General features: G+C 38.2%; 1 protein-coding gene across 4 annotated transcripts; it reads right to left on the bottom strand.

Moving 5' to 3' along the window:
• Positions 1 to 319: 319 nt before the first annotated feature.
• WDR44 (WD repeat domain 44) lies at positions 320 to 27,196 on the bottom strand. Of its 4 annotated transcripts, none has more exons than XM_075720401.1 (20): positions 27,120 to 27,196; positions 20,316 to 20,349; positions 16,978 to 17,052; positions 15,857 to 16,487; positions 15,106 to 15,236; positions 14,919 to 15,011; positions 13,841 to 13,977; positions 12,759 to 12,842; positions 12,349 to 12,455; positions 11,206 to 11,357; positions 9,574 to 9,712; positions 9,414 to 9,478; positions 8,070 to 8,183; positions 7,228 to 7,350; positions 6,088 to 6,279; positions 5,815 to 5,916; positions 4,211 to 4,326; positions 2,659 to 2,786; positions 1,839 to 1,970; positions 320 to 1,385 (listed from the first exon to the last, which is right to left on the bottom strand). In XM_075720401.1, exons 1-20 carry the CDS (start codon positions 27,194 to 27,196, stop codon positions 1,291 to 1,293), a joined length of 2,727 nt encoding a protein of 908 aa, XP_075576516.1. In that variant the 3' UTR covers positions 320 to 1,290. The 4 variants fall into 4 exon arrangements, with proteins under 4 accessions (XP_075576516.1, XP_075576518.1, XP_075576519.1 ...); XM_075720403.1 differs by lacking the exon at positions 27,120 to 27,196 and adding an exon at positions 26,601 to 26,792; XM_075720404.1 differs by lacking the exon at positions 320 to 1,385 and having other exon boundaries at positions 1,886 to 1,999.
• Positions 27,197 to 27,443: the final 247 nt, after the last annotated feature.

Below are 27,443 nucleotides of genomic sequence, written 5' to 3'. Positions count from 1 at the left end.
AAGACTCACTTCCTGCCTTTCCATGCCTTCATTCTTCCACTAATGGGAAGGAGAGGATTCTTTACATGCTTTTGAAGTCTTCCTCCTCACACTATAACTACTCTTAATTCTGTTTAATATTCAGTTTCAGTACTCCATTCCCCATTACTTCAGAAAGAAAGCTGTCATCAAAAAAATGACAAGATCAGGCAAAGTAGAACGGAAAAGTTAACAAGTGCATGCAAGATCAATGGTACGAGAAACAGATCAAAACTACTTAGACAAAAGGCAAATTTAAGAATCAAAATGGAAAAGAAGCAACCATTTCCAAGTGTGTGACCAAGTTTAATGATACATCTGTTTTCTGAAACACTTGACCATCAATAACATTTCATGGGTTACAGTGCCCAGAACGTTACTTCATAGGTGTTTTATACGAATATTTACAAAGACTTTCAAAATTCAGTGGCACTAAACAAACAAGAAGAACTTAAAATTTTAAGCTACAATGCTTAAAAAATGTAAACTGTTTATTTTACATAGTTGTAAAATATAAGAACTTTCTAATGCAGCTTAATTTTAGCTGGAAGGTGAATATATCCTGGTGCCTGTGAACAAGGAATGAGAGAATTCTTTACACAAATATTGTGCTCCAGTGTGCAAAAAATTATATATAAGGAATCTAAAGTCCACAACAATTAAAAGACAACAAAAAAATTTTCATGTCCTGAAGTTGAGAAATTTATAAAAACATTTACACGTGGTTGCTGACCCATCAAAAACTTGCATAACTTAAAATTCTGAACAATAGCTACTACAAATTCAAGATCTTTCTCAAATGGAATTTTGTGCAGAGACAGACTAATTATTCAGCATTTTTCCAGCCATACCTCCAACCTTCCCTTCCAGTCCCCACTCCTGACATCTAGTGGCCACAAGCACCACTAAAATCCTTTCAATATATGTTCAAATTAGTGCATGTAACCAAAAGGCACACACATGTGTGAATACGTTTTCGTGCAGAAACCTGTGCAGATTCACAATTATGTTGCAAAACAACTGTTTGTAGAAAGTTTAGAGTCTAATGTTTGGCAGGATTATTCTTACACATTCCTTTCTATTCTACAAGCCCAGGTGTTAATAGGTAGACACTGCTTTCAAAGGATCCAGTATTTGAGTAGCCCTAAAATAAAGATTTAAAAATAAATCAGCCTGTAACATTATTATATTAGATACTTTGCTTTTGCCCACATTATTTATGGAATTTTAATCCCACAGTACCATAGCTTTATGCTGTCAGTTGCAAAACAACTAAGATACATATTTCTTTTTGTTAATGAAGACTTTGATTGCTCCAGTAAAGTCAGCCGATAAAAGCACTTCTGTGTGATCTGTCTTCAAAGCTCCTTAATAAGGAAAGAGAATAAACTGTTAGTTCATTAAAGAAAATTAAAAAAAAAAAAATCAACCTCTCATTAAAAGATAGCCTATCACTGTGACACCCTTCTTCCTTTATTACATTCTTGTTATCTAGCCAACACTTCCAAGAAACATCTGCATTTCTAGGAGAAGGACTTTTTTGTTATATTTTGGTACAGTTCTACCTCCTAACAGCTCAAGCGTAAAAACAATAATCTGAAAGTACACAGGTCAACAGCTATGCCCCTCACTTCACATTCTCTCAGGTTTTAAGAATGCAACAGCTGCAAAAATGTTCAACTGCTAAGGTAGGAATATATATCCATGCCACTGCAAGGACTTTTCATCTCAAGAAACCCCCCTCCTAAATTGAAAGTATTCTTCATAATCTTTTCCTCCTCATATCATGGTATCAAGCAGAGCTCATCTTAAACACCTACCAGAGGGTATGGTATCTGATGTTTCACAATCTTCTCCCTTACTTTCAGCTTCTTGCTTTTCAGAAGTTTCCAGTGACACCATCAAACCAGGATTGGGAGCAAAAATTGCAGATGTGACCACTGCATTATGCGCTTCAGAAAGACAATCCGATTTTGATTACCTTATTTCAAGGAATTGTTAATTTTACAAGAATAGCAGGCATAAATTTTAGTAAACATCCAAGAATCTCAGTGCTAGTGGCACCAGGTAAGCTCATCATTCAAGGAGCAACTGTGATTGTTTTATAAGCTTAGGGATCTCAGAAGTTCCTGTTAAGTGCCCAAAACTAAATGGCAAGAGCTCCAAAACATGTTTGATATAAACATGGTCCCGCTGTGTGTGTGTAGGAGATAAAAGTTGGTCTTTTTTTTTTTTTCTTTTAAATCTCACCATGAAAGAAAAAACATTTGCATTTATTTTCAAAGTCACTTTTCCATAAAGGATCTAAGGATTGATAATTATGTTGATTACTACACTTATACAACCAAGTTCTGCCAGTGAAACATTATATTCATTCATAATCTCTTACTGAAGCTGGACAAACTCTCAGCTACTTTGTCTCTTGCCATCCCAATCACACATCTGTAGAGAGTTTCCTGTGGACAAGGTTTTCTGACAGTCCACTTATTGAAAATCCACCAATTGCAATGCATCTTGCTAATAATTTGTTCAAACTAAATCAATAGCACTGCTGAGCAAATAAAAACTAGAAGATAAAAATACTTAATTTTTGAAGTCATATGAACTTCAATAAGACAAAGATCACAAGTTGATCTTTACCTTTAATGCCTTCCCAGAAGTCATTACGGTCTCTTCTTACAGATGTAAACTTGCTCAGGTCATGGTATGTACTCCAAATATAAACATATTTATCTTCCGAACCACTTACAATGTAGGTAAAGTCATGGCTGAAGATTCAAAGAAGGAAAAACATTACTTTTCTTAGCTCTTCAAGCAACTCTTACAATAGCTCTCCACAGGACTTGCAGCTTTACAAGTGCAACCAGGCTGAGTTCATAATTCAAACTAATCCTTCATTTTAATGACTGCAGCTCAAAAAAATACACAGTCCTTAAATGAATGTGCATGCAAGCTTCCTGATGCTCTCCCTCTAGAAGAAAAAAATAGTTCTCATGAACAGCACACAGAAGCTGTTCTCCTGCAGCTTCCGACATAGAAGAGGGTTAGTCTAACAGCTATACTCAGCAACAAGAAAATGGCATAATCTTTAAGTGCAATTTGCATCTGTTTGAGTCTGGAACCTGTATGAACACCTGAGACTGTGCAACAGGAATTGTTTACAATACAATCATGGGCAAAAAAAAATCCACGCAGGCAGAAGACGAAAGGCATTCAACAAGACTGTAACCAGTCTTATAACTGTATAATGCACACTGACAGAGACAAAACAGTACCTGCAAGTCCAACTCAAGTATTTACTTTTAATTTACCCATTGCATGAATATGCTACATATCTAAACTCTAATGCTAACTATGCCACAGCCCTATAAGTAGGGATGACTTAATTTGGAAAATTAATCTTGAAGCAGCGGGGCTGGACAAGATGACCTCCAGAGGTCCCTTCCAACCTCAGCCATTCTGTGAAACACTGGGTCAGCCTTAAAGGTGCTTTCAAAGGCCAAAGGCTGACAATCAAGATTAAATTTGGCATTATTCCTTAAGCACTGCCGCCCTCCTCTGCTCAAACATCCAGGTTAAACAGATGCCCAAGCATTTTTCCCCTTTGGCTTCTGCAAGACTCAAAGAGCGAATAGAACAAATATTCTTCTCCCTCTACTCCCTCTCTTTTACTACCTTAAAAACCGGTATTTCTACGACAGCCACAGTAATATACTCAAACTCAGAAAAGCACAGAGAAAGAAGAAAAAAATTCCAACTCAGATTTGTAGGCTGTTTCCTGACAGTGATGATACACAGGCAGTGACCAACAGCCTTGGGCAACAGTCGGGTGACCAACACATCTGCAACAGTACCTTTAAGGAGACAAACCCTATTTTTCACAGAGGAAAGAAAAGATGCTGTGTCCCAGCCCCACCAGTTCTAGCACAGTTCCTGCATTTACAGCAGTAGTAATGGACATGCTTTGTACTGTCAATATGAGAGGATTCACTCATCCACAGAAGCTCCCTGCTCATAGGCAGCATTGTCATTCCTGACCAGAGCCTTTAGTTACCTTTGTATTCTGAGCCAAGTGACATTTCAGAGGCTCAGCTGCATACCAAGGTAAACAGATTATTTAAACGAAAGCCTCTGTACTTCAGCCACAGCATTTCCCAAATCCAACAACTCCATTGCTATAACACTGTCTTACCTAAAGCTGGCTTTGATTTGGCTGCTGCTGTTGACATAACCTTTGTATTTCATAGATAAAGACAGATCTCTTAGGTCATACAATCTGATTCTGGAATCATTTGATGTCACTAGAATCTAGAAAAGAAATAAATAAAATTCAGAAGTGGAAGCCATTAGCATGCCTGAGAAGGAGCAGAGTTCATTCAAATGGTCAGAATTCCCAGTTCTTTTGATAAAAAAAAAGTGACAAAGACAAAGAATAGGTCCAAAAAAGCAGAACAAGTTTTAGGACAATGACATGTTTCTCTCTCTTCTTCTGTCAATGGATAGAAGACAACTTCATTGTCAAGATCATCCTGACTGGTCTGAACCAGAACAGCTGCTCTTTACTGAAGTAAAATGTGGGTGCAAAGAACACTTATCAATTTGCAAAGGATATTTTGGAACACATTCCACAATAATATAGCAGAACAGCTATTCTAGTGAGGTAAATTTCTGGAGAGTCATGACCTATCAAGCACAAAGCACAGATCAGAGGCCACTATCTGCTATATAAGCAAATTGAGCTTTTATTGGTTGATGCGAGTTTACTTACTTTTCACATTTTTCAGATCAGAAGCTTGAATGTACTTATAAGGAACAGAGAAGTCTATGAAAGTGATGTCAAAAAGAGTAAGGGCATTCAGCTAACTAGCTTTTTTATGGTACCTCAGAAGTGGAGCAGACTGCAGGTTAGCAGTAAGTCTCAAGAAGATGCTAGGAACAGGGTATAGCAGAGTAGCAGTCAAATACTGACCCCTACTTATCTAATTGTTTATGCAACAAACTTGTGACAACTCTTGGAACACCATTACCATCAGATTACAAAACTTCCTATTTGTTTTCAAAAGAGTTAATGCTGAGCTGTGTTTTATTACATCATCTAACATGCCAACCACAGCATTTGACACAATCCCAAAGGCACTATTGATTTCTGAATCTTCTGCATGTCTTTGGAATTAAGTAATTTCTGTGTCAATGATAAGAATACAACATAGGTGATAAGAGCTGCTGATCTACTACTTTCATAGAGTCAACTGTTGACCCAACATCACCCCTGAAACTTTATATACAAGTGAGAAACTCTCCAGCTTTAGATTATGACTTTAATATTCAACAGCACATTCTTTGCTTGATGAGAATTTGACCCTTTCAACATAAGACTTCAGCTTAGACTGAAGCTAAACATAAGGACTGATTCTGAAGAACAGAGTACACTTGCTTACATAACAGCTTCTAAGTTTTCAGCATTTTTTCAGCTTCTGTATGAAGCACATGTCCAAATGAATATTAAATTTGAGAGGTTAGTTATGCTAAAGACATTTTCACTGAAAGCCATCTATAAGCCTTTTCTCACCTTTACATTAATCACAGCATAATGTCATTTTAAAAAAAAAGTCTATTTTACCACTATTTTGTATCATATTAGTCTAAATCAACAAAAAGTAGCATTCATTTTAGTAGTGTTAAAAGACTTCTGGTTTAAGTCAGTGACTACAAACAAGACTTAGCACAAACTTATTAAGCATTAGATATAGATATCAGACTCCAGTACTGAGCCAAATTTGCACTGAAAGACAGTACCTTATTTTCTCCAGGCAAGGGTTCAATGCCAGTAATTTTTCTTCCAACTCTATTTCGGCCTCTGGTAGAACGCACATGTATTTGTGTATGGTACTTCAGGTGCTGAAAAGATATTAAAATGCATCCTGATTTGAAATAACTGTGTAAAAACTTTAAACTATTTTGCTTCAAGTTCCAATAGATTTGTTTCTTCATCTTTAAATAAGCATGACTTGAGTCTGTTTGTCATTTAACAAAAAAAAAAAAAAATACATAGTCTCAAAAACGTCTTACCTCTGTGTCATAGAAGATGCATCTTCCATCGTATGTCCCTATGACTGCATATTTGCCATTCTGACAGAAGTTGGCAGCTGTAATCAATTTTGTCTGCCCATCTACTTCATTCCATAATGCCACTTTTTTGTCAGGAATGTTCCAGAGTCGGAGTTTCCCATCCAATGAACCACTTAAGAAGTACCTGTCATCCTGAGACGACAAAATACATTAATCTCCACTTGTGCTATGAGTATGCCCTGATTTCCTTAAAACCTTCCTGCCCCATTTTCAAATAGCTCCTCTCCAGAACCTCCCAAATAAAAGCTCTTGGATGAGTTGATTATAATGTTTAAGGCGGCTGAAAAGACAATATTAAAATTTCTGGTAAATGGGAGTTTGATTTCTTACAGATTTTTGACAAGGTTACACACATGCAGTGCGTACACCTCAAGTTAGAAAATTGTTCACTGGTACCAGAGTTACCTTCTACCCTCTCAACATAAGTTAGAAAAATGCTAACCTTGTCAGGAGTTGAGAGCTCCTTTCAGAGTTCCCAGTATATCTACCAGTTATGTATGTTCAGGGAACACTGAAAAATGCTTTTCCTCTACTTGAGTTTTATTAGTATTAGGAAGCTTCATTACAGTGTTTTTAAAAAATCATCAAATAAGATAGGTTGGAAGGGGTCTCTGGTCCACCTCCCCTGCTCATAGCAAGGACAGCTTCAAAAGTTTGATCAGGCTGTAGAGGGTTATATCCTGCCAAGTTTTTGACAATCCCAAGGATTTTGTGGTCTCTGGACAATCTGCTCTATTTCGTTACGATTTTTTCCACTAATGTTTAATCACAACATCCCTCATTGGAAATTCTGACTTTTCACACAGTTACTCAAAACCATACCAGCTGTGACGTTATAGCCAATAGACAATTCACTTTCCATATCACGCTTACATATGGTTAAACCACATGGACCACTCCTGGTGAAGTTTAATGAAGATGAACGCTTAAAAGTTCTGGAATATTATCCAATAGGGATATTTTTAAAGTGCACAAACTCTATTACTCAATTATTTCTTTTTCCCAATTGAAAATAAAGGGGGAGGACTCTTGTAATTTCAAATTCTGCCTCCCTAGAAGAAAGAGGGCAGTTACACTTACCCTTGGATGGAATGCTATAGCAGTGACAAAGTCTATATGCTGGAAACAGCAAAGACATTCTCTTCTTGATATGTGCCATAATCTGACAGTCTTGTCCATAGAAGAAGAAAGCAAGAAATAATTCTGTGAAACAAGAGAATTCCAAGGTTACCAATCATTACTCATTTGTGCTTTCCTTAAGCCAAGTACACTGATGCTCAGTCACAGAAAGTTTTCTGGAAGAATCTCAATGGAAATGAATACTTGGAAAGCAGTTAAAGTATTCTGAGAAGAAAAAGCACAACAGGCATCAGAGAAGGGGTGAGAGTCTCTCTCCTGCATAAGATCATTCAGCCATACTGTGTTCTTAAAATTACAACTGTATTCCACCATGGAGAATTAACTGAATAAGCTTTATGTGAAACACTTTCCAAGTTAAGCACAAGGTAATTCTCTAATTTTAAGATATATGTACATATTCAGCAACTTTAGAATCTGTACGCTGCATAAAACCGGTGAAGCGTACTGAAGACAAGGAAAGTGGTAACGCCATAAATCAGAAATCACACAGCTCAATGGAAATTCCTCCCACTCTAAACATATTGACTTCGCTATTGAATACACAATTGCAATTGTTAATAGCTTGGTTTTTTTTTAAGATTACTTTTAATTAGAGAAGCCCAAGAAGTTTGTTCATTTTTTCCCAACTATTTCAGCTGGAATAACTGTTGTCTCCACAAATCTTTTCTCTTAACTTCAATGATTGTTTCATACTGTTTAGATGTATGGTTCCAATGGCAATTGACAAAAGAAAACAATGAAAAACACGGGAGAACTGTGTAGTCTGTATTAAGGTGCCTTACTTTAGACCAGGAAAGATCAAGAAGATCTGCTGTATGCCCTTTGTATTTGCAAAACGGTCGTTGACGAAACGGGGCATTTTTATCATCTGGGTCTTCATCAACTCCACTGCAAATCTATCACAGAAGTGTACAGAAACATTACAAAATGTTAGCTGGAAAAATTAACAGTAAAGCAATTACTGCTTACAAAAAGTACAGGGCCAATAACAACTTGAAGAACAACTCTTATGACTCTAAAATAAACAACACTTCAGCAATAAACATCTAAAGTAATAAACACACATTTCAAGTACAATGGGCTGTGAAACATCATCTTGAAATCCCCAAATTAAGCAGCTCTACATTTTCCATCCATACAGCTTTTATTCAATGGGATAAGCTTGACAGCAATTTAAGCAAACATCTGAAGATAACCTTTTGGAACAAAGCATATCAATCTTGAAAACTGCATTCCAATTCAGAATATAAACTATGAGTTAAAGTTTCCATGTTTCTAGTGCATATCAAGAATGATAACTTCCTAATAAGAGACCCTTTCAGAATAAACAGGTGCAAAATAAAAAAAACCCTAGAAGTTCCTACACAAAAGCTCTCCAGAAAAAAACTACTCAAAACAACATCCCTGGTGTGTGTGGCTAAGCAAGCCTACTCACCTACCTAAGGTAAGATTCCTGGCCCCCCCAAGCCCCCCACCAAAACAGTGCACATTAAATAATGCTACTGCTAAAGTCTTTGCTTAAACCCTGATTTTATCATGTTTCTTACACTACTGGAAACCAAAACCAGAAAAAAAAAACCCTTAAATACATTAATTTTAATGGCAAGTTTACTAAAGTATCCAAACACTCCATAAGTAAGAGTGTCTTAATACTTTTGGTCAGCCATGTTCCATTTTAGTCTACACAGATGTGAAAAATTTAAAAATGTCAGGTTTTATTATGCTTCTGAGTATCCCATTGTTGAGTTTGGCCTTCCTCAGAAAAGACATCATCAAGTCAGATGTTAACTGTAAATAATGATCCGAGACAAAACACTAAGACAGGAAATTCAACAATGTACATTTTTTCCCATTTCATTCAAATCTCCTCTGGCAGAAGGCCACAGCAAAGCTATGTAGCTTTCGTAATGCATTAAGTTTAGTGATGTACTTTCTTGCTTGCACCCCATACACAAGGGATAACAGTATTTGACTGAAGGTGTCTATTGATAAGATAGTTTGTCTATGCCTCAAAGACACAGGCCAAGAACTCTTTAACGTGTGTTTGGATAAAGCAACAATGAAGATCTGGCATTACAGAACAATGTGACCCGCCCTCTCCCACTCCCAATACGTAGTGTACATACCCCTGCATCAGTATCAGACTTTGAAGAATTCAGACTCTCTTGAGATGGGGAGGGAGAGACACGGCCTAGAAAACAGGCAGAAACATCATGGTCAACTCCAAGTTCCCAAATAACTTGCATTTCTAGTGGTTTAGAGCTCTAGCGATGCATAGAAAGTTACCTTCTGTGTTGTACTTCATTCGCATGTTATTGAAATAGTCAAAAGCATTCTTTAAAACCCAAATTCTTACTACGTTGTCCTGTCCTGCAGATGCAAGCAATCGACCGCAGTGAGAGAATTTCATTGTCCAAACAGCACCCTGTCAAAATAAAAAGATCATTGTTTAAGTTACATAAAGTGCCTTTTTCCATACCAAAATGTCTTTCGATAATGTAAACTGACAAGATTTAGGACATATACAAGATACCATAAGTAAAATAAACTGTAGATCAAAACACTGAAAAGTAATTGTTAAGACTGGTGGATTGTGCAACATACTTGCAAAAACAGTTTGAAAGAAACAGCCCAACGAGGCAGATTACTGTAGGAGAGGAGTTAAGGGAGCTCAGCGCTACCACAGCATTCTGCCTAAAACTGGTACGGTTAGTAATAGTCAGCAAGCCAGGGTTCCGAGTGACTTATAACCTGCTATTTGATTCGTACAACTGACAAGTCTTTGTACCTGCACCTGAAGCTAGCACAAGCTGTGCTAATACTATTTTTTTTTTTTTTAAATAGAAATTGTGTTTGGTTACACCAATTCTGGCAACCAAAATGAGTGCTACATATATTTGTTAAATTCAGAATTGGCATGAGGATTTTGCAAAGCCTATGAAGACAATTCTTTCTCCATTGCAAAGTCTGAAGAGTCAGTAGTCAATAAAACACAGTACCATATAAGCAATATTCCATTTCCTCCTGTTATTTAATGAACAGCTATTAGGTATTTGACTCCACCAACCTAGCATCCTTTTAGGATGCTTTTGGGGAATTTCCTAGGTTTTAAGTAGTCAACTACTGGCATGATGGAAACTAACATAGACAGATTACCAGTAGGACTGGAAACTTTAGTTGTAGATGACAAGCTTGAATTCTCCAGTCACCAAACTGATTGTTGTAGGTCATTATCCGTATCCTAACACTTAAAGATGGGGGACTCTCTCAGTTGTTGTCAGACAGTTGCTGTCAGCAGAAGAATCTGGGAAGTCAGGAATACTAGAACATATTTCAGACTCTGCAGGGGAGCAATGTACGCTTTCAACAGTGATGAATAGGTAGTTTTTCTGCCTCATTCTCCACAGGCATCTGCAAATATCATATCCCGGTCTCTCCCCTCCTTATCATTCTGATCCACATACCCCATTAATCTCTCCCCACTTTTGCCTCCAGAACCTACCTAGTACTTCTGTTCAATACTTGTGTTCTTATCTCTAATAGGCAGACTAGTTTTTTCGCAGAGTAGGTCAATCCTGCTGCTCTGTGCTCAGTTCTGGTAGTGGAACATAGCCCATTTCAAATTTGTAATTGCAGGAACCAAGAAACCAAGTACCACTCAATACCAAAACTCAAGGAGAAGCTCTTGAGAATCCCTCAAGGTCAAGTATCTACAGACTTTTTCTTTTTTCCTGAAGATCTGATCAAACTAGCCAAATTTTCATTTCTTGCCAGAATGTTATTTTCCAGAATAACACTGCTCTTCAAGAAGAATAAACCTGACTCATTTCTGGAGGTCACCAAGTAGATGGAAACTAAAAGTTGAAACTCAGGCTGAACAGATTCAGCAAAACCACAGGTGAAATTCAAGAGACCTACCATATGCTCTCCACTGAGATCCTGAACAACTTTAATTTGTTCAAAATCGTAAGGTCCCTTGAAGCCATGTGCTGCTTTGAACTTAACTGGCCTTGTATATGGCATCCCTTCATCATCACTGGAAGAGGGATCATCTTGATCTGTATGGAAGACTAAGAGGAACACAAATTCAGCAGTACATATAGCAGCACACATTTAATCTATTAGTAAGTTTTTGCCAATACATTTTGGTAGCAGATTAGTCTTGAATTAGCAAATTTTTACAGACAATATTAAGAACTTAAAGCAAAACAAGAATACTGTTGCATCAAGGTCTACAAATACATCTACAATAATTTTAGGTTTCAGTGAATCCAAACACTTAACACTGAAAATAAGAACTGCTATCCATTTTTGTTCTGCCCCTTTCTTTGCACCGGGCCTTGCATTCAGCAGATCCTGCACTAAGTGATTTCTGTCAGTTTAATGTGTGCTGAAAATTATCCATTCCATTGTATTGGTTTCTTCTGACTGAATACACTGAAATGGCCTGGTGATTTGCCCATGAAGCACAAGAATTACAAAAGAGCTGGGGCAAACAGCCAGCGGCAACATAAGATGCTAAAGTGCAGCAGTTCTATGGCACTTATCTCAGGCTGTGGTTAGATTGGCTTACTGCAGTACTAGAAGTCAGTCTGAAATAAACACTGATGAAACAAGAAGGGAAGAATACAGTTATAGTCGGGAAATCTTCTAATAGGAGCTCCAGCTACATGAGAATTCTAATGGTGGCACTGGTTATCAGAAAACAATCTGATTTTATTAAAGCAATGAAGACCACCCTAACTTCTACCTTTCCTGGAACACCTTTCCAAAAAGGTTTACATTTTGATATCCAGACAGCTTTCTAACAGCACAACAAAAATTATAGTATTCAACTGGTTTAGCTGAAATGGTCTCTCAACTACTGCTTTACAAGAATTCATCCTTGTAACCTGCTAGTCTCAGAATGCCTACCAAGCTACAAGCTCTAACTCTAAAAAGACACATCAACTGTACAGTGGTAGTATACAGCAGTGTATATCCCTCAGACAGCTTTGATCCCTAGAAGCCCAAGGATAAACAGACTATTCTATTAAAAAAAAAAAAGTCAGTGTCACTGACCTTCATCTCGAACACTCTTAACTTTATTTACAGCACGTTCGCCATATTCTTCAGCAAGGTGCTTTGCTCGTTTTACAGACTTGCCAAGGAACTTTTTCAGCTGGGTCCTTAAAAAGCAATGGCACTTTTTCAACACATAACACTGGCAAATTCTCATTTTTTTGCTAGTATGAATCAATGGTTTTGATTTGAAATGCAGTATTATCTCTTTCCATTACTGCTTCTTAAAATAAGCATTTAATTTGCCAGCAGTCATGTAATCTTCAGTTTAACTGCAGAGCAATGGGCTTACGTAAATTCAGGTATCGCTTCTACATAAAAGGTACCTTGTTCAGAAATCAGAAGGGGAGCTTCAGATTAGAAAAACAAAACCTGCCTTTTCTTTGTAGGGATATGAAACAGCATCTTACGTTTTTTGTTTTAACCTCCCTCCATCAGAATCGGTTTGCTGTGCCTGCATTTTGTCTTCATCATCAGACTGTGCTGCATCGTTACTAGGAAATACAGAAGTGATTGTTTAATACGAAATCATAATGAATCTAAATTGAACGAAACATTAGTAAAGTAGGATCTGCATTTTAGGATCCATCTTTATTCCTTCATGTAACACACTGGAAATACATGGATGTGATGTTAATCAAGTAATAAAACAGATCTTTCAATTCTTAGGCATCTTGATATTAAAACTGTATACACACTCCAGATGCCAAAGATACATTACTCCCTTCCATAAATTCAAAACTTTAAGCTTATTGTGACACTTTGAAAGCTAAGAGCAGACAAAATATATTACATTACTAGGAATTGGTAACATGCCACCTTGTTCTCATACCTTGCTTTCCACAGATCAAATAAATTAATACTGGTTAATTCTGAAACAGAAGTTTGTACACAGAAGTGTACAGTTCTACAGAAGTGAGCTTTCAATGACAGTACAGCAATACAAAAATCCTAAAATTGTCTGATGAGACTGACACAATTTCCTGACCATTAAGAAACTGTATTTTTCTATCAAGGTTTATAAACAGGCTCAGTTTTAAACACTTAAAGGGCCTAAAGCTCTGTTGAGGACAGGAAAACCTCAAAGTAGTCAGCTATACTGATGACTACAGATCTTCAGAGCACTGAAGTCTACTAAATTAAACACTGAAAATGCTACAGGAGGTGGTAGCATGAACAGCATATAGTACTTGAACACAAACTGTGTTTAATTCAGCATAGAAATGACAACATTGAACACATCAAGTGCTAATTGTAGTTCAGCTGAATTTTCAGAAATACTTGCCTGTCAAGTTCTAGCAATATCATCAACTTTTAGTTAACTTAAAAGAATTCAATAAACAGCCTAGTTCATAGAGAACTGGGAATTAGCACTCAAATTAGTCAGAGACAGATGGATTGGGACTCTACTTGCATAAGAGCTGCCTCCATGTATGCAAAAACTACGAGAGCAACAGTATCAGAAAGAGCTGAAAGCTGTCATCATTCATACCTGACATACTCTTTAGTTCTCCTCATGATATGCAAAGTTAGGGGATTAATGCCTGTGGGCAGCTTTTCTTCTGCCAAACTCAGGGGTATTTCTTCACCTGTATCAAGGTTTTTTATCATTACACTTGCCAGAATTTCCTATGGAAAAAAATAAGATGTGAAATCAAGACGACTTGATTAGACTCCAAAACCTAGGGCAAAATATAAATCACCCAATCTTACAGATTATTTATCTTAACGGGAAATTGTGCAGCTCACTATATATTTATTTTACAAAGACTAAGTTTAACTTAAAATTGCTTTCAGCATGTTAGCACAAACATTATCAACTACTATATACAGACGGACAATTACACGTCACCACAAGCTTCAACTTCATAAATCAGAAATGCAGCTGTACAGACATCAACCACTGCCTGACACCTTCAATGCTAGTATTGAACATATTATGGAATTAAAAAGATTTTGAAGTCTTCCCCTTTCGGGTATTCTAACAGCTGTAGCTTAGATTTAGTCAAAGACAACCTTTACCTATGGAGAAAAAGCATTTAGACCTAACTAGTACCACACAAAGGAAAAGGGTTTTGGTATGATCTGTTCATGATCATACATCTGTTCAGCAGCAGCAAAAAAATATACACAGATATACATAAATAAAAACTGGCAGCAGCTCAATAACATCATTAGGATTAATGGCAGTTATTAACCGAAGAAACGATTTCTTAATATTAGGAAAATTATTCTCCTATTGCTGACTCCTTTCCCTTTTAGAGACATGACAAAAGGCCAAGTTTGCTGGTGTTCCCTCTCACTGAAATTTTCTAACATGTTTGCATAGCTACAACACAAACTCATAGCATTTCGGATCTACTACAGCTCACACTTACTAATACTACGTATGACTCCGGGACCACAAAGTGCTTAGGTGGACAAAGCCTGCATGGCACTACTCCTGTTTGCACCCCTGGTCACAGCATATAGTGGTTCAGAGTGCAAAGAGCGATGTGTGACTACTCCATTTCACAGACTGGAAAAGCAAGTACAAAAATGTATTATGTACAGACCACATTCATTAATACCTCATCTGTGAGCTCTCTTCCAGAATTAGACCTGGGTCTTTGTGGTCCAAGTACTTCATTTGTTGTTTGGCCATCAGCTGCTTTCCCATTTTCCTGAAATTTTGCAGACAGAACACATTATTTCCAGTGTAACACTGAAGTGACAGAAAATGTTACAGTTATTGAATTTAAAATCATTTCCCCGTACCTGTGCAGTGACGATTTTATCTCCGCTAGTTGCACTTGCCAAATCCAAAGAAGGCTGAGAATCTTTGGGCATGCCTTCTGTCACTGTACTTGGAGTTAAAAGACCACCAGCTGTGAAGTTCTCTCGAGAAACTGAAAAGAGATTCATATTAGAAAGAGCAGCATAACACTTGCCATAGACAGTCTACAGATTGTTAAAATCCTAACATCATACTCCCAAACACCCTTTCTGACAAGTTTGATTATTTTTAAACATCAACTGCCACCAAATCTGCCTTATCAATTATATATTTCATATATAGCTGGAGGCACAGGCATGATTTCACACCTAGTCCTCTTAAGTTTTATTAATTTTTTTTTTTTTTAGTAATTTCCCTAGTAACCTAGGACTACTCATTTTCATGAGGCCTCAGTTTACCTCTTGACTTGTATTTCTACGCCAACACAGATCACACAGCTTATTTGAAGCGTGTAACTGTTTTTGTTTCTATATTGATGAGGTTAACTTCTCCTTGCTACAGAAGTAACTATTTTGGTAGGAAGTGTTGTTTACAAGAACGTCTATGAATTAGGAACACTTGTCATGCAAAAGGGTATTTCTCCACTTTAAGAAGCTAAGATTGTTGAAAAACTTTTTCTTCCTCATTTAGACATTAACTAGACTAAAATTGTCAGATTGAATGATTCTTCACTCAAAACACAAAAATAGTAAGCATGTAGATAACTAAAGCCATCTAAAATAGAATACTTGCCTTCTAAGATAGGCTTTTGCACTTCAAAATCCAGTTCACTCTTCTTCTTCCGGGGCGGTGGAGCTGGTCGTGCAGGTGGTGGTGGTCTTGGAGGAGGAACATTTGTTGGAGGTGGTGGCCGTGCTGGGACAGGCTTCTTTGTACTAGCAACTATATCAGGTTCTACAGTAAGCTGCCTTGGTGGTTTTGCTGGAGGCATTTCTTCTGCTGTAGAAAGGTCTTTGGTAGACAAATCTGAAGCCACTTGTTCTACAGCATTTGTCTCTTTCTTGTCTGTTACATCCTCATTTTTTGACATTTCTTCTTGTGCTTCAGTTTCATCCATTTCATGGTCAGTTGCATTTGTTACTTTTGTTAGTTTATGAACTTCCTGTTGCTCAGAAGTAAACAAAAGCTTCCCTGACTCCAACTCAGTGTCCTTACACACACTCTGATACACCGGTTCTCTACGGTCTTCTTGTAACGATATTTTAGCAGCTAATACTTCTGGAATACTACTAATGATACCTGCTCCAGAAATCCAAGTATTTGCATCTGAAGTTGGAACAGTCAGTTCTTTTCCTCTAGAAGCTAAAGAATCATCATCCAGTTGTTGTGCCTTCTGACTTTCTTCTATAATACTGTCAATAATCTAAAAAAACAAAACCAAACCCATTCTACTGTTAAATAGCAGGCATTTCTAGGGTACACTTACCAGCCAGGCTGTACAACACCCACAAGAACTCTCCAATGAAGAGTTGCTTTGTATATAAAATGTATTTTGTTTTAAAATTCTGGAGATCTAGGTGCAGAAATAGGCAAAACTGAAAAATAAAACAAAGTGACTAATTTCCATTCCTCTTTAATATACTTTGAGAGAAAGTTAGGAAACGAGCTGTTCACTCTTCAGAGTTCTCATACACTGCTAAATATGATCCTGTAAATTACACATACTATACAACACTGGTAAATCCTAAATATGTTTTTAGAACACTTAGTTTCATATTTACCCTTTTGATGGACACTCTTACTAACATTAACAACAAATTCTAGCCTACGTTAGTTTCAGGATGAAGACTGATTATGAAATTATTTAATAATTCTAGTGTGATACTGGAAGTGCAAAGCAATATTTAACTAACCTCTTTTGAATCATCTTGTTTCATTTCTTGTACAAAGGTTTCATTTCCAGCTTTGTGTAGCTTGCTGTCTGTATCCTGTGGAAAAAAGATGGTAGATACCACAAGATGATGGTAGTAAGTCCTTCAGTAAGATGATCTAACAAAAATATAGCTACAACAAATTAAATAGCATAAAGGACAAGAATTCTACTACATTTTCACACGTTACTGCTATCAGATAGATGTTTAAACAGCAATGCACAATACCCATGAAGAATATTTGACACCACCATACAGAGAGAGAAAGCCTGCACACTATTAAACAAAAAAGGCAGTTATCTTTAAGAGTTTTCAACCTCAACTAAAATAAAATTGAAGGTAGCATGAAGTTTAGAGAAACATACACATTGAATAATCTGCAGCAAGGAAAATCCGTATTAAAATATTTTCTTCTTTATCAGCTTGTGGGAAAGGATGCAAGAACTGTATTATCACAACATATAATATAAACTTTTTTAGAAATTTCCAGGTTAAGTCAGGCAGATCTATCAAGCGGTCACAAATATGCCTTTGAGGTTCTGACATGGAATCTTTCGTTCTACAATTTACTCCTAGTGCACATTGTCTATTTTTGCCATCAGTCATCTTCATGCAGATCCTTCCAAAATCTAAATAAACTGCAGCAGAACAAATGAAATGACTGGATTTAAGCAAAAAACCAAGAACATTTTCAGAACATTTGGATGAAAGACTGCATGAATATTCAAAGCTGAGTATACTATTTATTCTTTATATATGTATACTACCAGGATATTATACTACCGATGTGAAGTCAGCTTGCAGTTTAAGAAGTATAGCTTCGAGATGTGCAAACAGCATCAACACTTTGGCATATCCTACCAAACAAAGGATTAATAAAAGCAATTCACTGAAGGTGGCCTCGTGTGCCAAAATAATGTAGTAATAATGTAATCTTTGTAATGGTTTTAAGTGTTTAATAAAAAAAAAGTTTAAATCATACTTAATATAGGCAGCCCTAGGAATATCAGAATTAGATTACATTTTGGGCATGTTAAGTATGGATATTCTATACAAAGTCTTAAAACAGAACTGAAAACATTCTAGTTGTGAGTGAACACACTCATGAATTCCTGAAAAATCTTAGGTTCAGAAAAGCAAGTAGTTTATACCATAGAAGGATACTGCTTTAACCAGAAGCCTGCTTTAACCTCAGTTAATATGGTCTAGTAGGAACTTCATCATATGCCATGAATCATTGATCGTATTGCCTATAAGCATATATATTAGCAATATCTAAAGGGGAATCGATAGAATCCTTGACGTTGGAAGGGACCTGTGGAGATGCTGCAGTCCTCAAAGCAGAGCCAACTAGAACAAGTTGCTCAGAGATGTATCCAGTCAGGTTTTGACTATATTCCAAGGATGGAGACTGCACATCATCTCCGTGCAACTTGTTCCACTGTTTGACCATCCTGCACAGTCTATTTGGTGATCAAAGCTACAGGTAAAAACCTGTATTTGTCTCACAAAAAACTCCTCACAACTGGCTCAAAGAATTAAGTAACTGAGCTTAAAACATTAATAAAAAGCCAAACACCTCAACTGATTCCCTGAGCTGAGATACAGAACTGCTGTTCTACTCCTCCTTCCTGTCTACAGATACAAAACTCTCTTCTGTTGAGCTCAGCAGTCCTCTACTGTCTCCCCACAATGTTAAAGCCCCCAAAGGCTAGCTGTTACAATTATAAACTATTTTTGTTAGGCTATTAATTTAATTCCGCTTATACAGTTTCGGATATGTACCAGATACATAATCTCCATATCAAATAGGTATTTTAAAAGACCTCCCTGTATTTTTTTTGGACCTTGACAAGATTTAGAGTGACTGTCTAGTACAGATATCTAAGAAATTTCTCCTTAGACTTTTTTTAGACACTTAGCTAGTCAAACAGAATTTTTATAGTATACTAACATATTACAGTATGTTTGAAAAAAGCCACACAACTCTTGTAGACATCCATCTTTGAGTGCTCTGACCTCAAGAAATGGCATATCATGCAGAGACAGCTGCAATTACAGAAAAATTCCTCTTTCTCTGCTCCCTCCCCTATCTTCAAAGGTATGATGACTTAAATACTTAAGTGAAATCAGTGTCTACAGAAGCCCATTATATTAATTTCTAATTTTATTGACATTAAACTCACACACCTGTTAAACTTTGGACTTAGGAAATATTTCTTACCCATTCCAAGACAAGCGATACCATTAGTCACACATTCACTCAGCTGGTAAGGTGCCAATCAGAGAAGCAAGTACTTTTTCCAACTTCAAAAACTTAGCTTTGAACAAATGACTTAAGAAGATACTTAAAAAATAAAAAACCTACAAGCAACATACAGAACTTCATAGCTAATAATTCAGTCAACAATACGTTAAAGTTAGTTTTGAAGTTCATTGATTGCACTGAGTTTAGTCAGAATGATAGAGCAATATTTCTTGAAAGGCTTACACGCGTAATACTTAGTCATTAAAGGAACATTAAAGAGAACACAAAATAGGGGATAACTCTCTGTTTCATAAGAGATACCATAAGATATGGTATCACTGTAAAAAGATTATTGATTCAGAGCAGAGTGCTGCTGACATATCAGAAACACTATTGTCACTACAGTCTCCCAACACGTTGCAGACAAAATGTCAATCCTTCTTTACTCTATGTCAACAGTGTTGCATAGCATCACCTTTGACCCTTCTAAGACCAGGAAATGAGTGTTATTTGTACAAGGTTCCAACTCCTCACTTTTTCAATGTGTGTCAGATTCAGCTGCACTGTCACTATGCACAGATGCAGCATAACAATTACCTGCGTGGGAAGTGGCAATGCTGTCTCATTAAGCTAAATATAGTGTTTTATCTTCACATAACCTAGAGGGAAGGCTTTTGAAGTACAAACACTAAGACGTTTCTTATTTTGAAGACAGAAGAAAGCAAAGTCAACTATTTCATATAAATAGAGACCAAAAACCAAGTGCTGCAGAGACTTGCTTACTACTCACAAATTACTTGAGAGTAGTCTAGTAATTAAGTAGAGCTCAGTTAAATTGCACATACACACTTCAGAATAAAATTAGCTTCAAGACATGTTAACATACCCTAAATAAAAGTAAAGTTGGAACTTCAAGAGACATAAGCACAACAGTTGCTACCTACAACAAGGAAAGACTAAAGTTTCCTGTCTGTGTAGATGTTAGGGCTACTGTAGCACATCTACCTTAAGTAGAAATGCTCAACATTATGTTCCTCAATAAGCATTTGATCAATTTTAAGAAGAAACTCACCTTTAATACATAGGATCCAACTTTTGTTGGTGACCTGTTAGAAAGAGAAGACAGACTTAGGTAGAGCTCCAAGAAAAAAAAAATCCCTTGATGGTAAGCTTCATATTAAACAGTCTATAATACAGATTTCCTTTACAGTGAAGGTATACTTGATACTTCAGACCAGCAACAAAGTGAATGCTTCTCACATACCACTCCTTTACACAAAAGGCTCCACATAAAGCGCTCAACTATCTACAACACACAGATCCACAGCTTCTACAACCCCTGAGTTTTTCAGCAGAATCTTCTAGAAATCATATTTCTCTCACCCTTTTCTAATAAACTGATGCTATTCCAAGTACAGATTTAAAAACATTTCTCATTACAGAGAATTTAAAATTAGCATGTACATGGAGCACAGGTGGACATCAAGAAACCAAAACTCTCAGAAAGCAGAAGTACATACAAATGCTCTAAGAGCTTGCAAATCAAGTGCCTGAACTCTAATCTGTAGAGTCAACACTATCATAGTCATTCTGCCCTTCAGTCTCTCCAGTCAACATAAGGTCTTGTTTCTAATTGTGGCACTTGGTACAAATAGAAGTACGTACATTGTAACAGGAGGGAACTAGTTTTGCACTACTTTCCAAAATGCATACTCTGAAACAGTGAATTTGCATTAGCATCCACTCACACATAACCTCTCATTTCACTAATTACATGAAAGAACAAGGTATCTTAGGGGAATGGTATCAAATAATTACTTCTCTTCAGGTCGCCACTCAATCCAGTCAGTGAACGGTCAACTCTTACTATATCCTGAACTTCCATTTTCTACAAGATTTTCAGAATTCTAGAAGATATTTAAATATTAGGTCGCACTGCTTATTCTGACTACAGGATCTTACTCATATATAAAGACGCTGAAAGGCTGAAATAGATGATCTTCTGTGGTCCCTTCCAAATCAGCCTATTCTATTAGTTTGTTGGTCACAAGCAGAGACCGAGTTATAGATTACTTAAAAGCTTACTATCAATGAACTACAGCATGGATTGTACAAGCATCCCTGCTGGCTACCAAGGTCAGTGACACTCAACAACTCTGAATATCATCTTGTACCGAGCAACAGAGACAAATATAGATATCTAAGTCTAATTTGCCCCTCCTGCCTCCAAAATGATGGTTTCAAGGGACCATACCTTCTGAAAAAGAAAACTATTTCCATTTGATTTTTAAGAATTTCAGTTCTTCTCTTTACTACCTGAAAGCATTTCATTACAAAAAGAAACACATTTATACAGCAGAGTTAAGTAAACAAGAAAGTACAGTGGATTGGTATATAAAGACTGTATAATTTGTAACTAATTTAACAACTTAAACCTAGATGCTTCTGTCCAGATATTGATGCTTAAGATGCACAATCCACAACACTGTTTCAATGCATAATCCTCCTAGAAAGTGCTAACACCAGCGTGCAAAAAAAGAGCAAAATCAGTATTTTGACCTGAAAAAACAAATACGTCTTTTGTCTTCCAAAATATATTGCTGGGAAAGGCCACAGCCTGTGTTGAATTTCTAGTTACTGAAACATTTCCAGTTGCACTATCAACTCTTGGATTTCCTTAGAAATAGTGGCAGAAATGCGTGTCAGTTCATTAAATCCACAAGATGACTTTAACAATGAAATATATAATTACAACATTAATGCCTAGGCTTCAGCAAGGTGTCATACAAGGCAATGCTAAGACTTTACAACCTAAATAAAATACAAATTCCTCAACTGCAAATAGATACTTCAGTTTTCTGTGGTGACACTTACCATCAATTAGCATGTCACTTCTGGTACAGGCAAATCATTCCTCCACTGGTAACACAAAATATGAGGTTCAAATATCTACCCTTTCAGACTTCTTTAGCTAATTAGTTTTATGGAAAATCCACACTCAAACTAAAACAGATGTTATTTCCCACTCTCGTGCTTTACCTTGGGGAAAAAGCTGCTCAAGTGATAAAGGTTACAGAGATAGCAGGTATATTATATAACTTAGTGCTGATAGCTTGATACAGCACACATACCTGTCATGTTAAGCTGAAGCTTTGTCCTTGAAATTACATGCTTTTAAAACATTGCAAAGCTTCTGTAACTGTTTGGGAATAATACCACTTTCAGATCAGTTTATAATATAGCCAAATAAGTTTAGTGGCTTGCCTGAGATTATTTGAGCTATGTGTTTATAAGCACTACCACTCCCTTAGCCATGATTAGTTGCTGCTTATGTGCTATTACATTTATAAAGACAAAGTCGGTCACAGAATAAGTTTGGTAACTGAAGTCTCTTGTAGTTCAACATTACTCTGGAATGGTCTTGCCTTCCCAATCCTCTGAAGTTACCAGCCTTCTCAGCTCCCTGGTTTTACTTTAAGACCACTAGTTTTACGGATGCAGTATCTGAAATGCTTGCATTTTTTAAAAAAGTACATATAGTGGCAAAAGTATCTGAAGACACTTCTATGAAGATCAGTCCAATGACCCAATATCGATTTTGCTTTCAAAGGTCTGTAGCTTTATGAGGTTATCAGGCAGAACATCAAGACTGAGATATGCCACCGAAGACATAAGGCAAAAACTTAATTTTGTTTTCTAGTATGATTGTTTAGTAAATAGCGGGATTTAAAAATTGATAGCAACATATCTTGTAGACTGCATTTCACATAAAACACTTCTAACAAGTTTTCTTACATGATACCACTGTAACACCAGTTTAGCAAAGGAAGGGTTCGAGGTTATCTACAAAGATTAAACAAAATTCAAAGAAAAACCTCATTTCACCTGCACAAACATAAGCAGATGCCTGATTAATCTGATAGTCAAATAAACTCCTGCAGAATTTTTATTTATTTATTTATTTAGCTGTCAAATTCATCCTAATACTGACCAGACTATAGGAAGCTGCCATTCCCACTATCAGGTAGCTCCAGCCTAGTACCTATTCTAAATAAGCTTCACATTTTCAACACATTGTTGAGAAGTTTTGTGACAGAAAACAAAACACTTAGCCCATCAGAAAAATTCAATCATGTGAATGACTGGCCTTGGTCAAATCCCAGAACCACGCTGCCTGTTTTCCTGGAAGGATGTACATTGTTTACATTGTTACAAAGCAGGTGTGCTAACAGGCAGATGAAAAGAGGTTTAAAGTGTACATATAGGAGCAGTATGCTGCACAGAACATACAGGTTGAGCAACCAGCCCACTAACTGTATTTACTGCTGTCCTTCAGCTTGCAGAGGCACACGATATTTTCCTCCCTCTAACCTATGGCTGGCCAGGAAGCTACAATTATTCTTGACGTAGCTCTCTGTGGCAGTCCACACCTTCAAAACCACAAGGATTCATTCCTGTAATGCACTGTTTGGGCTGCCCTTGGAAAGCATTCAGGAACTTCAGCTAACTCAGAATGCAGAAACTTGTCTGCAGTGCTGCAAGTCACTACATCAACATAACTAACACTTCACACTCCATCTGTTTGCTGCCAAGATCAGTTTTGCATGTTGGCTTTTTAGCAACATGCTAAAAAGTTGTAGTAGGCATGTCCCATGTGTCAACAGGGCACAACTTAACATTATCTATCTTCCTAGAAGAAAACGAGATTCTTCAGGAAAAGCATCGAAGCAACTTCAAAAAGATAGGACTACCGAAGTTAGAATTCAAGAATTTAAATTCAGGTACCAGAGGATATTTCTCATTATCTACACCATCTCTTGAATCGAGTGCCTTTTGTTTGGTTTCTCATAACAGTTTTTAGGATACGAGTACACCAGGAACAAGCCTGCCCCTTACTGTTAGGCTATGATGTTCAAACTATTAGGTTTGGGAGTTCTTGGTTTCAGAGTGGGTGGATCACTTTTCTTATAAATAAAATATAAGAGGGTCTGTCACGTGCCTGCATCCAAACAAACGTACCTTACTTTGTATTTTCCTTCTCTCAAAGCTGGCATCCTCCTTCAAGGGAAAGTTCATGCCTCTAAATTTCACGGTCTTTTTCTAAATCTCTTCCATGGTTATAGCGTTTTGAAAGCAGAGTGACAGAGGTTAAATAAGAGCATCTTCTGTCACACTACCTCTGTACTCCTCTGGCTACATAACAAATAGATGCCTTCACTGACCAGTCCACAAAGGCACCTAGATCTATTTTCTAGGGTCTAGAAAAGCACATAGAAACAGACATTGTTTGGGACCTTATAATCTAACAGATGGACACTCTCCACACATCCTGTCAAATGCAGAATTACATGTAAAAGGCAAGATCTACAGCAGAAGTGAAGCATACAGGCATGGCCAGAGGGGATACAATAGTCTCCAAACATCTGGTTTAAACACACTTCACCTCACGGAAGTCACCAATCCAGGAGAGCTAACTCAGTCCATTATCATCTGAAAGACACATTTTGTAACAAGTTCTGCAATTTTTGCTAATTAATTCTTAAAGAGCACCAGTTATATATGTACTTGAGGATGCAGACACAGTGCTTTCCTTGAGAGAGAGGCTTAAGCATCAGTACCTATTGACTTACAGTAGGATGGGAGCTTATATTTGACTTGAAAATGCCGCTCTTCCACATCACAAGAGACAATTAATAAAACAAACAAATAGGAAAAAAGTCAACAAGTTTACTTAAGCAGTTGTCACCACTTTCAGAATTTCTATATCAGCAGTTACTAAATTTCCCCACATAGAACTCAGTGCAGGGGGGAGGAAGCTACAAAGCCCACATTTTTAATGAGGGTAAATATATCTACACCACTTTGCTAAAAGCTGGCTATAGCACATGCTGCCAAAAAGGATTCCCAAGTGTTTTTGCTGATCATCAGAACACTGAACGCACAAGGAAATACCTCAAACTGTAGAGAGCATTTGTTTTCAGCTGCCCTTCTTCCCACAAGAAAGTTCTGAATTTTTTTTTTTGGTGGGTCCCAACTCAACGCCATTACACACACACAGGTCTCAAAACTGCAATCCACAAGCCTGCTTCCAGAAAGTGTCCAACGTAAATGTGAAATTAGCTCTTAAGAAATCTCAAAGCTTATTTAGAGAAAATACCCTCCATATTGTTAGCACAGATTCAATAGCAGACTGAATTACAGTTTGCAATACAGATACTGAATCTAAGCCCTCTGAGATCACCTTACCTGACTCAAGCTGACAGAATTCTATTGACTTGAGTCAATGATGCATCCTTACAAGTTATGGAAGAGTAATAGAAAAATTAAAAGCATCTTTCATTTTAATTTCTAGTGAGTGACTTCTTATCATCAAGTTTGGCTTAGATACAGGTGGGGGAAACCTGCAAAGTCAGGACATATGGCATTATCCGTATCGAATAAAAGGTAGGATGTGCAGTTGGGCCAGATTTTATGGCTCATTTCTACCAAAAGGTCTGTTTCCCCCTTCCTGCCTGTGGCTTCTATAGCCACACAAACCCCACACCTTCACTGTCTCCTGTCCCCACTCTGCCTGGTTCCAGCCATTTTAACTTCTAGAAACAACAAAACCCATTCAGTTTTTCAGCTGTTTTCAATTACATTGAGTTAAAGGAACTCATAGAAGAGTCTGATGATCACTAATGCCAGAGATGGAGCAAAACCTCATTTCAGCACAAGCGCTGTTAATTTGGCTTAGCACATCTTGCAGAACTGTATGCCAAGATGTGCTTTTCACCAGGCTACGTTAAAAGTTAAGTTCAGAAGAGCTTTGATACAGGATGTGTGGGTGAGGAGAACAGATCTAGTCTTTCCTTTGTTCTAGGCACCCAGTGACCACTGACACAGAGATTAAAACAAGCCCTTAGTCAATTATTAAAGCTTCAAATGGATGGATCCCACAATCCATATCTTATTGCTCTTTGAACAACCTACATGAAACCTCATCCTGCAAGGTCAAATAATGGAGCGGTTTGGTCCAGACTACATGAAAAACAGAACTGATACAAGTCATCACCTGTTTAGCACACAACAGAAAGAGATATTTACTGTCTAAAAAGCGGGAGCGTATTTGGCTAACATCAACAATACGGTGACACAGTTAGTTTTGAGGTAACAGCGCTAGGAATCTACATTATAAAATGCTGTTAAAACTTCACTATGCAGAACCACACACTGGCCAAATACAAGCAGCATCGAAGCAACACCATTAAAAACAAATGACAGTAAAACAACGCTAGAAGTTGTTTTACATGCAGCAACTGTTAGCCTGTTGCTGAAAAAGCTCGCTCTCTTCTTTTTCTTCAGAAAAATATTTTACATTTATTATATTTCAGGGATTAGTTCTGTCGGTCCCGATTTCATCTCTGCACATCTTCTCTAAAAACTACGTACTGCCAGCCCAAGGAAGACAGATATGATCTCATCAAGATAATGGCTACTGCCATCCCCGCAAGCCTCAGAAAGTAGAGCGAGAACTGCTCGATTTCTTCGCAGCCTCCTGACTTTCGGGCTCGCCTCTCGTTCAGCCAACCCCCCGCCGAGCGCAGCCCCGCCTGCCCGCGGCCAGGACGGCCGAGCACCCCGCTCCCCGGCCGCAGAGCCCGCTGCTTCCAGGCGGTGGGCCGCGGGGCTCGGGGCTGGCCCCCCTTCCCTCCCCCCAGGAGCTCCCCGACAGCCGCAAGGCCCGGGGGCGGCCGCCTCCCCCCAGGGCCGCGCTGAGGGAGGGGAGGGGAGGGGAGGGGAGGGGAGGGGAGGGAAGGGAAGGGGAGGGGAGGGGAGGGGAGGGCAGGGGAGGGCAGGGGAGGGGAGGGCAGGGCGGCGGCCGCGCCGGACTCACGGCACGGGGGAGGCGCCCGCCAGGTGCACGTCCTCGGGCGCATCGTAGAACTCCTCGGTGTCGCTGTCGGAGGCCATGGCGGGGCGGGGCGGGGCGGGGCGGGGCCGGGCCGGGCCGGGCCGAGCCGAGCCGAGCCGAGCCGGGCCCAGCCGCCGGCAGCGCAGCGCAGCGCAGCACAGGGGCCGCCGCCACCTCCGGGCAGGACGGGCTGGCGGGCGGGCGGGGTCCGCGCCGGCTCTCGCGAGAGCGGCGCCGGCCCCACCCCCTGCCGGGCGGAAGTGCCGGCAGAGAGGGGAGGGAGGGGCCCGGCGCTGCCGCCTGACG

This window comes from Pelecanus crispus, chromosome 13 (assembly GCF_030463565.1).
Source record: "Pelecanus crispus isolate bPelCri1 chromosome 13, bPelCri1.pri, whole genome shotgun sequence".
Taxonomy (NCBI): Eukaryota; Metazoa; Chordata; class Aves; order Pelecaniformes; family Pelecanidae; genus Pelecanus; species Pelecanus crispus.
Note: the sequence above shows the minus strand (reverse complement) of the source record. Positions and strands in the feature narration are given on the sequence as shown.